The following is a 10,828-nucleotide window of genomic DNA, read 5'->3' on the forward strand; positions in this document are numbered from 1 at the left end:
TTGGTATTTCAATAATATTAACTTAGTTGCCTTGACATTTGAGATACGATATTATCATAATAATAGCAGCTGCCATTTATTAAGATCTTATTGTGTTAACAGACACTGTGCCATAAACACTTAATACATGTTATCTTATTTACTACCTCACAACTGATATTATCCCTAGTTTACCCAAGTGAGAACTAAGGCTTAGCAAAGATTAAATTGCTTTTCCAAGCTGTTAAGTGATGGTGCTGGGATTTGAACTCAGGTTTGCCAAACCCAGGGCTCCTTACCACTAGTGAGTGTTTGATCACATTGACATTTGTCAGCAACACCTTAGAACAAATTACATGACAGGCTGAAGTGCCAATAAAGGGTACTGAGCACATGCCTTTCACCCCCTACTACTCTCACACTCCCTGTCTCTACTGCCGTGGATCTTGCTCCTCGATCACAGCTAATGCTACTTCATAGCCTCCAGGAGGCTTCTGTAAGTCAGCCCACAAAGTAAGTCATCATCGTTATTGCATTGGGTTAAAACAAGCTCTCGTTTCCTCACTCCTTGCAATGAAATATCAAAAGGCCTACACACTTTGCAAAGTTTTTCAATCAGGAGTGAAAAGAGAGAATATTAATCTATGAAGTATTAATGGACTAGAAAAACCTTCCTCCCCCATTAGACTGTAATGGAAGGATTTTTTTGTCTGCTCCCTGCAGTATCCATGGCTCTATGTAGCTAAGCTCCCAATATGAGGCCTACCAATTCCACCTTTCTGGTGTCATTTACCACGAAGTGAATCTCTTCTTAAGCAGGGCTTACACAGATGCAACTTAACATTAATACAGAGACTTAGAATTCATTGAGAACTTTCCCGTAGATTATCTTATATCTGCTGTGAGGTAGATATTTCTGTTTATCCAATTTACTGATAAAACAGAACCAGACAGATTAAATAACTTGCCTGAAGTCACACCAGGTTCACACATAGTGTAGGCAGAACAATAATCCAAGCTGTCTGACCAAAATTTCTATCTGCCCACATATCTGTTCATCTGTAAAACTGTAAGCTACTAGCTAGCAGGTTCTGCCTAAATCACCTAATACATTACACCAAGAACAGGTACATTTTAATGCTTCTTGATAGCGATAATGATAACATTAAGACAGTCTGCCATTGCTACCAACCACATTTTTAGCAAAAATTGTTCCACTATGGCTTTCTTTTATTTTGTGCTGATAATCAACAAGCAAAATCCCTTTACATTAGGTTCTGAAGCCTCGCACAATAGAAAGTAAAGTAGCAGCATAAAATAACCCATTACTAGAAAGTTCTAACACTGAAACTGTCCAAGGCAAACAATGACTCATAAAAGCAAAAACTAAGATTTACCTTTAGCTTAAGTGATTCTCCAAGTAACGTCCCCTTATAATCTGTTGTATAGGTCCAATCATACGGTTTCACAACCTCCTTAGAGTGCTCACCCTCCGTCCTCAAATACCAAAGTGAGAAGGATCAGTCAGTGATGCAGAGCATAGATCATCTGTATTCATATATCACACCAAATTACATTCTACAGATAATATAAACTATCCTACTAAATACATAGACTTGTCATAATTCACTAATACAAGATCTGTCAGTTTTTCTGCACATTTATTGTTATTTAACTTGTCATGTACTGATAATGTAGTCTCTCCAATTAATCTGTACACTGCCTGAGGACATGGTTTAAAGGCTTATACTTTTTTCAAAGAACCTAGTACATAATAGGCACAAAGTAAATAACTGCTGATTTATGAAAGAAAATACATTTTTCTTAATTTCAATGCTCCTCAAATTTTCAATGCAAATCATAAGTAAACATTGTTCTTCAAAAATAGGAACATTAAAGTACACAGTGTAATGCCTCTTCACTAAAGAACACTGAAAGCTCAAAAAAGTAAATCCTACATAGCTCAGCTCAATTGTAATTCAATTTAATTCAAGAAGTATTCAAGAGTGGGGTAATTAATCTCCATTTTATGGATGAGAAAAATGAACTCTAGAATGATTCAACTATCAGATTTAATAATAGTCCTAGCCATTCTAATAAAATACACGTATCACAACTGAATATTTTTTCAACTCTTCTCTTTTTTGTTTAACCCATAACTACCCAGATTCTCACCTGCTTTCCTGCCACTCTTCAGCACAGGCTACTTTAAGCATTCCTTGGTAGTTGTTCACACATCTTAATGCATCTGTAGCATTGAACTCAATCCCAAAGCCAGAGCCATGCTGGATTCTTAAAACGTTGTCTCCAAACATCATTTCAGGGAGAGATGGCATATGCAATTCATCAGCTAACCTATGTATAACCAAAAGTCAGCAGGATTATTTTATATCACCGTTGGCACTTTTGCTTCCTTTTGATCACCACAGAATACCTTCTACTCCTAAATGAGTTAAATAATACATGATTTAATAAAATGATATATTTGTAAAGTCTATAAATGGTTTCATCATCCATTCTCTCTGTGTATATATGTTTGGCACTGTATTAGGTAGTGGGCTAAATAAGACAGATAATAAACAAATACAAATAAATACACAATATAATGTCAGCTAGTAACAAGTGATATATAAAAATTAAAGCAAGGTGATGGGGGAGGCACTGTTTTAGGTACGATGATCACAGATCACATCTGAGACAGTTGAATTTGAGCCTCAAAACTACCCTGTGAGCTAAGAAAGGCTCAGAGAGTTTAAGCAGCTAACTCAAATCACAGAGCCAGTTAAGTGGTAACACCAGGCCTATTTCCATTATATTAGACTGCTTTATAAAGACTTGGACCGCATCTAGCTAGCCTCATTACATAAGAAAGTTATATTAGACATACTATAAGACCAGGATCACAAATTATTAACCCACAGATGTGTTTTGATTAGCCTACACAATATATTTTTTAATATTTGAAATAACTGGCAAAATTATTGAGGTGCCAATAAAAATTGAGAGATTTTTGAGAAATCTGGACTTCTAGTTTCTCTTAAAAAAAAAAAAAAAAAGACTTGGCGACATTGGACCTGTATTTCCACATGACACCAACTGGCTGGAGCTGAGTGGAGGTTGCCCCCTTCAAGTGGGGCATAGGCTCTCTGGTTCACCAGTCTCCTTGGCCCTTTAAAAGCTGAGTCTGTGACCCCTGTTATAAAGACTTTTAAGTGGCTACTCGTTACTTCTGAAAAAAGTAGGTCAATGTATAGGTTACCATGCCTTATGACCCCAACACCTGAGTTACAACCGGGACTTTCAACTTAGGGATGAAAGTTTGGCTTCTCAACCAAAGGCAATTATCTATGGGCTGGCAGGAACCCCTGAATTTTAGCCTGAGAACTCTGCCCGATACACTCATGCTGAATTGAATAACGGCCAATTAAACTTACTCTGATCCCTCTTTTTATAAGTCTGAATGACAGTTAAATGAAGCACAGACCAAGAGACATGGCATGACACAGAACCATGAGGTAGAGAAGAGGGGAGAGTGAAATTTTTAAGTAATAGCAAGAGAAGCTGATAGAGCCAAGTAGAGACTGAGAAATAAGGGTAACAAGAAGATTAGATACATCTGTAGTTGGGGCCACAAGAACTGCTGTTCATTTTCTGAGCTAATTCCTGTGTTTAATTATTTCCTCATGTATTATTAAATTCTCATCACTTGAGGCAACACGGGGGTGGGGGGTGGACGGAAGTCTCCGTTCCTTGCAACCTGAAAGCACAACTAACACAGAGGTTCCATGGAAGTGATTTTCCAGTTATCTTATGTACCAATTTTTTTCTGTTTATTGATTTTGGAAAATTTTCAAAATGTATTGTACACTTCTCTTTGTTTTTAAACAAAACATATAAAATGTTATTTTACCTTTTCTTGCTGACCAGACATCACCATATTTAACAATCTTGTAAGACAATGTCCTCAAGTTCAATTGAGTGTGTATACCTCTAGCTGCTCTAGAATGTAGGTATCTGCCCCTGAAGCACCCTCATCCCTTTTTATTTGGTTTCTTATCTATCAAAGGATGGAAAAGCAAACAATCACACTCCTTAAAATTGCATAATGAATAAAAAGAGAACATGAAATATGCTAACAATTCATTTATTCGGGCTAAGTGACTATATGGAACTCTTTTCCTTCCTTACATTTCCAATATGGTTACAATCATACAGTATGCAATAGAGTCAAAAGTGTAAATATGCTTTGAATGAAGTTCTAAGGGATCTTGAACAAAGCACAGAATTTTAGTGCAAGTGTTCTATGATAGCTACTTTAGCAGAACAGAAGGCTTTCTTTTCTTTTTTCTTTTTTTAAGACTTCTGGATTTTTGAACAGCTACATAGTTATACTTGTTAGATAAAGTAAAATAATGCTATATTAAAGAATATATTCTTACATAAAACTAACAAAGGATCTATGCATATCCCAAGACCACAATTACTCTCTTTCCAATTGCTTTAAATCTATTTCCAATCAGACACACCAATCAAGTCTTGTATATATATTAAAAACAAACAAGCAAAAAACCCTGCATAAACAAATTAAAATACTTAAGCCTTAAATGGAAAAAATATTGATTCTTATTATAAACATCTACTTCATTCCTGGATCATCAAAGCCCCACCACTTTCAAGAATAAAGATGGGTTCTAATTCCACCATGACTGCCCAGGAGAGGACTTAATGCACCACAGTCCCATGTTTCCATAAGCTTCCCAACTCTGGTGAACTTTTTGTTCTTACACAACAATTATATTAATTTTGGCTATGAAGAAAAGATAGCAATTAAAGATCCTGTTTCTTGTAGGAAAACACCTTCGCCAGTAAAATTCTCAACTTGTTGCAAGCTTTAAAAAAAAGCAAAAGCACCCACTGAGGGAAACAAGCACTTGCTCACTTGATTTTCAGAAGAACTGCATCAATTTACATTCCACCCTGGGGCAAAAATTAAGAAAAAAGTACCAAGAACTTAATCAAATTTATATTCTTTGACCCAAAATATCAGCTTTGGGAAATCTGTAATATAGAAATAATCCCCAATGCAGGAAAAAAAAATTATACACATTAATACTCATAATCATCTTATTTTTAACAGAAAAAGAAATACTCTAATTATAAAGAAATAAATGGTTATGTAAACTATAGTATATCCATATGATGAAATATTATGGAATCATTAAAAATACTTAAAGGGAGAATATAATAATGGAGAAAAATGCTTATGATACAATAGTAAAGAAAAAAGACAGGCACACTGTATGTTTATTTTATCTCTGTGTTTATGTATATGTGCACATATCAGTAATCTAACCTTTTAAGCTGCACATCTTTAGTATGATATCTAATAACATTAATTTTTCATCATAAATTTAAGTGAAATTTATTCTTTTGTTATTAGGAAGTAGAAAATATTAAATACTAGAGAGATCAACACGCCCATGCAAATGTCCATAGACATATGAATGGATAAAGAAAATGCGGTTTAAAAAAAAGAAACAAAAAACAAAGAAATGAGAAAAGAAAATGTGTTTTATACATACAATGGAATACTATGCAGTCTTTAAAAAGAAGGAAATTCTGCAATTTGTGACAACATGGATGAAACCTGAGGACATTATGCTAAGTAAAATAAACCAGTCAAGTAGTAAAGTTCTAACTACTTTACTGGATAATGCATACCAAATATGAACTAATATAAGATGTGATTCTTTGGATTTTTCCCAACATATCTGGAAAAATCTGGTAGTCCTATGAAATATTCCAGTCATATATGTAAAAGAATCACTGCCACTAACTTACACTTCTTCAAATGTCCTAAATTCCGAGTATCTTAAACACAGGCCAAACACAGAGTATCTTAACCCCATTTCTAATGTCAAGCTTCACCATTAACAAATAGGTAGGACCATTTATAAGGCAAGGAAGACAGGAAGCCTCTATGGGATTAAGATGCCTTAATTCATTAAAGGAAGTTTCATTAATCCAAAATTTCCCCTAATTCATTTATATAGCACCCAAGAGGTTTCTATACCCTAGGGCAAGGCATCACAAAAAAATTTAGGATGGGAACAGATAAGCCTTTCTTTTGTCATAAGGAAAAAGGACTAAGTATACTCAGGCAGAGCTGTTTTAGAAATAATAAACAAGGAGATTAAAGATCGGGAATTTGATTCCCTTAGAACTCTCCATGCATCCAGCACCTCTTAGGGAGTCTGTAAGTAAATTATATGGGTAACCACAATTTGAAGCTGACTGCTTTATATAGCACAATTGTATATATGGTGCAATATGTAACAGAGAAAGTTATATGGAGAGGAAAACTCAGAGAGTAACTCAGTCTGTGGTGGGATGAAGGGAATTTTTTCCCTTTCTTGTCTGTATTTTCTCAATTTTTCTTAGTGACTCTGCAAGAATGTAACTTTCTTTTTTTTTTTTCAATTAGGAAGCTAAACATCCTTTCATGACTCTCCTCTCTTCCCTGGTCACTTCCCTCTGCCTAAATCTTAAAATGTCGGCGCTCCCTAGGGTTCCATCTCATGACCTTTTCCTTTTCTTCTGGATAACTTCTAGATGATCTTAATTCACTCCCAAGGCTCCAGGTATCAACTATAAGCTGATGATTCCCAAACCTAAATCCATGGACAAGTCATCTTTTTTAAGCTCCAAAATAAACGCCTAAGACACCTCCACTTTATAACCTACACACAACTCATATTTCAACAAAACTAAACTCATCCTCTGTCCAACACCTGCCCCCAATCTGCTCCTCCTCCTGGGTTTCTCACCTTGTCCAATGGCAATGAAATCTTGCCAAGGGTATGGATTCCTCCTTTTTCCTTCCTCCTATCAAGTGGCCATCAAATTCAGGGACTTAATCTTCTAAAACCTCTCCTCTCTCCCCTTCTAACTGGTTTCCTTACCCAGTCCTGCAGCCCACTAATCCATCCTCCACATCACCTCCAGAGAAATCTTTCAGAGTATACATCTGATAATGTCGATCCTTTGTGTAAAATGGCACCCGGTGGTAGTTAGATAAAATTCAAAACTCCTGAGCCTGGCATAAAAGTTCTCTCAGTGGTATCTCCACTGCCCAGGGGCCTACCTGCCTCTGCCTTCTCACTACAGTACTCCCCCTCTGATACCTCACACGCCAATCACACAGAAACAGTTCTTCATGGCTCCCACTCTCTCTGACCCACCGGCTTGCCACGTGCCCCCGGACCCCGCCCCAACCCCGACTTTGTCAAGATTCAGTTCAGGCATCACAAACGCATCACAGCTGTCACTCTCCCTGGCCTTCCGGCTTTACACATGCCCCCAGCCCCACCCCATCCCACCGGCTTTATCAAGATTCAGTTCAGGCATCCCAATTTCCCGGATGCCTTGTTCCCTTAAACAATCTCAAATAACCCTGCATATACACCTATATCAATTCACACTGTATTATAATTGTCTGTGTCTCTCACAAGACTGTGAATTCCTCGAGGCAGAGGCTGTCTTTCATCTTCTGTATCTCACGTGCCTGGCACGGCACCTGACATGCTAAAAACCAAGCATATATATCATCCCCGTTATTAACCCCTAAGAAAACAAGTCATAGCCACCCAGAAAGAAATAGTCTAAAGGTGGCGCAGGCTGCGGCAGGTAGAGACCTACGGGAGGGGAAAGTCCACTGTAACAATCATGCTCTGCTCAAACCCAGGCGGAGTGACAATTTCACGAAGGCAGCGCCTGGCGGCCCGAACCGAAGGACAGGAGGTGGCGAAAAGAATATTTCCTGGTGTTGTCAATTCAAAGGTCCCGTCCGGAGGGACCCGAGCCTCCGTCCCCCCAGAGAAGAGCTGGGGCTCCGCCGAGCTCGCCCTGCCTCCCACCCAGGCCCAGCTCCCCGGCTCGCGTCCGAATCCCAGCCCCGGAGCCTCACTTCTCCACATCCGCTGACTTCATGATGTGGGTCTTGGACGCCGTGAGCTTCCAGGGCCCGAAGGAGAAGTCCTGGTGGCTGCTCTGGAAGCCGTGGATCATCATGGCCGCAGCGGGGCCCGCGTGGGCCACACGGAACAGGCTGGAGCAGCGGCGGCAGCGGCACCCGCGGCCGACACCGGTCCCTCTGCCTCCCCCCGACCCAGCCCCCTCGGCTTCCGAGACGTTACCATGCCCGGCCCCGCCCCGCCCCCTGCCGGCCTACCCGGACGGAAGCCCTCCTTTCCGCCTTCTTCTCCGCCCCTCGGCTTTTTGCTTCCGGGACCAGTTGCCAAGGTTGTGTGACCCACGTCTTACGTCACGACGCACCTGAAAAAAGGAGGGGAGAAACTGCTGAGAGGCGAGGCTCTGGCAGCAGGGGGTGTGGTCAGGGGCGCACCGCCCCCTGAACTCACTGGACGACGTCGTCTTGGGGCATTTCAAGGAAGGTCAGTGTTGGAAAAGGCGACTACAACGTGATGCTAGACGACTTTGCAAAGCAGGGAATTACCTCTCGTGTTGGCGAATTGGTGTAGAGAGGAAATGCCCTACATTTTTCCGTTGAGGACAAAATTTTAAAATCACTTAGAGTTTAGGAGGTTCAGCATCAAGTGCTGCATGACAAGTGGACATCTAGCTACTATGGACTAAGACTCTTATAAAAAATTTCATCCTTCAGACATTTCAAGACTTTCCTGGTCTAGCTATTACCTAAGCACCTGTTACAGTGGAAACAACACTGGAGACCTGGTGCTACATACTCTTTTGCAGCGCTGTTTTGTGCATCCTTGGCAAACCACTTAACTAACGATTCGGCTTCAGCTGCCTCAAAATGATGTACTTTGCTGTTAGGGCATCTCCCAAACCTTTCTTTCTGGCCTCATTTCCAGCAACTGCCTCTCAGTCCTATCCACCTGCACTCAGCCCTACCTCTGCGCCCTTACTCTTGCTGTTGTATCTGCTTGAAACTGTCATACTCAAACTTGTCCCATTTCAAACTCAACCTGACACCTTTTAAAAATATAGATACTCCAGTCCCCATGCCTTTCCCTAGACTGGAATGATCTTCTTTGGAATGATACACCTCCTTCAAAAGGCTTTTCCTGAACCCTGGAGCTGTATTTAATCACTTCTTCCTCTGAGCCAACATGTTGATTTAAGTCAACTTCACTCGTTCCAGTTATCACTGTTTATTCATTAAACCAAATGAATGTCGAAATTTGAGCACCTGCTATTTGCCAAGCATTCATTTTATTACAAAACAGCACTCACACTGTTTCTCATAACAGAGATTGACAATGGAATTCCAAGATATGATCTCAGTCATTCAAGGCAGGACTCCCTGCCCCTCAAAATATATATTATCCATGTGTCCAATTGCATCTAAAATGTAAGTTCTTCTAGACAGGACAATAGGCCACTGATTGGCTTAGTCAGTCATTTACATCTTAGTGTAAATGATTTTTTATATCATTTTCTATGAGCTGGCCTTGATAAAGAAGTGCCAGGCCACTCTATCCAGAGCTGAGTCAGTGCTTTCCCACCTACCTTCCCAAAACATTTGTCCCCTTCCAAAATTTTCCAAGACAAGATATGATGAAAACTTCCTATTAGAAGGGTACTTTTATTTAAATTTAAAATCTAACAATTAAACCAGTTATCTCTATGGCCTCCAATTCAACAGTTTATTAGGGGACTTTAAAATTCTTTGAGGATACAAGAAAATGAATCTTTAAAAGTACAATTTCAAGCACTCACACTTTAGGAAGAGAGATATTTAAGCATTGACAGAGTATTTTCAGTGCCCATTCAAGAACCATCATGCAACAATTCTCTGCTTTATAAAGCTGGTTCTTAGGACAGAGTAATACTTGGGACTTGATGAGGGGAATTCATTTTCAATCAAATTGGATGTTAGAGCCCCCAAATCAAACCATCTATTCTCTAGGTTTGTCAAGATTCAGTTCTGAGAATAAACAACTGGTTATTATAGAAAGTTAACTCATTCCACAAACTTGTTTTTTTTTTGGCACCTATTATAGTGCCAGAAACTTTTAGGTATAAGGACACAGCAGTGAATAAAAAAGGTAAGATCCCTTTCATCTTGGAGCTTATACTGTAATGGAGAAGACAGGTAATAAGAAAGTAAACCAAAATTTATAATTTCAGGCATGGATAAATTCTGTGCAGAACATTAAGCAAATTAAGGGGAAGGAGGGGTGTGTGTGTGTGTGTGTGTGTGTGTTTAGGGGGTGGGGAACAGACTATATAGTTGGAGTGATCAGAAGAGCCTATCTATGGATAGACCTGCTAATGAAAAGGAAGATCCATGAGAAAATCTGGAAGAAGAACATTCCAGACATCAGGTATTCAGGCCCAGAGGAGGCAGTGAGCTTGTCACGTTTTAGGAAGAGCAAGAAAGCCAGTGTGGCTGCAGTGGAAGGAACTGGGAAGAGTTCGGAGAGGCTGAAGAGGCTCTATCATGTAGGTATATTGTAAGCCATACCATATCCTTTCTGGGCAACCTTATCAAATGAATGTATAATTCTTTTTAAAAAAAAAAAAAGAGAGAAGCTTACTATCTCTAAATAGCCTGCGCCCTTTGTGAAGCTCTAATTATTAGAGCTTAGGTTGAGGTAAAACCTACTTCCTTGTTACTTACATTATTTGAACTTGGTCTTGCCCTCTGGGGCATCATGGAACAGGCATATTCTCTCTTCTTCATGACTGTTCTTGTTCTTATTTTAAAACAACTTTTACACCTTTCCCTTGTCTTTTAATTCATCCATTTACTTATATATCTACCTATCCATCCATCCTGCCTATTCACCTGTCTGCTTATTTA

At 39.3% G+C, this 10,828-nt stretch overlaps 1 protein-coding gene across 2 annotated transcripts in view; it reads right to left on the reverse strand.

Annotated features, from left to right (window-relative positions):
• Positions 1–8,243, reverse strand: part of TIPRL (TOR signaling pathway regulator) — a 33,273-nt gene extending 25,030 nt beyond the window's left edge. Inside the window, exons 1-3 of one of the 2 annotated variants that reach the window (XM_061185751.1) lie at positions 8,210–8,243; positions 2,155–2,334; positions 1,377–1,476 (exon numbers count right to left, since the gene is read on the reverse strand). In XM_061185751.1, coding sequence (XP_061041734.1) covers positions 1,377–1,476; positions 2,155–2,315 — 261 coding nt within the window. In that variant the 5' untranslated portion in view covers positions 2,316–2,334; positions 8,210–8,243. Of the gene's footprint in view, positions 1–1,376; positions 1,477–2,154; positions 2,335–7,945; positions 8,165–8,209 lie in introns of those variants that run through there. The other variant, XM_061185750.1, reaches the window with a different exon arrangement.
• Between the last annotated feature and the right edge of the window lie 2,585 nt (positions 8,244–10,828).

The sequence above is a fragment of the Eubalaena glacialis genome, chromosome 3 (assembly GCF_028564815.1).
Source record: "Eubalaena glacialis isolate mEubGla1 chromosome 3, mEubGla1.1.hap2.+ XY, whole genome shotgun sequence".
Taxonomy (NCBI): domain Eukaryota; kingdom Metazoa; phylum Chordata; class Mammalia; order Artiodactyla; family Balaenidae; genus Eubalaena; species Eubalaena glacialis.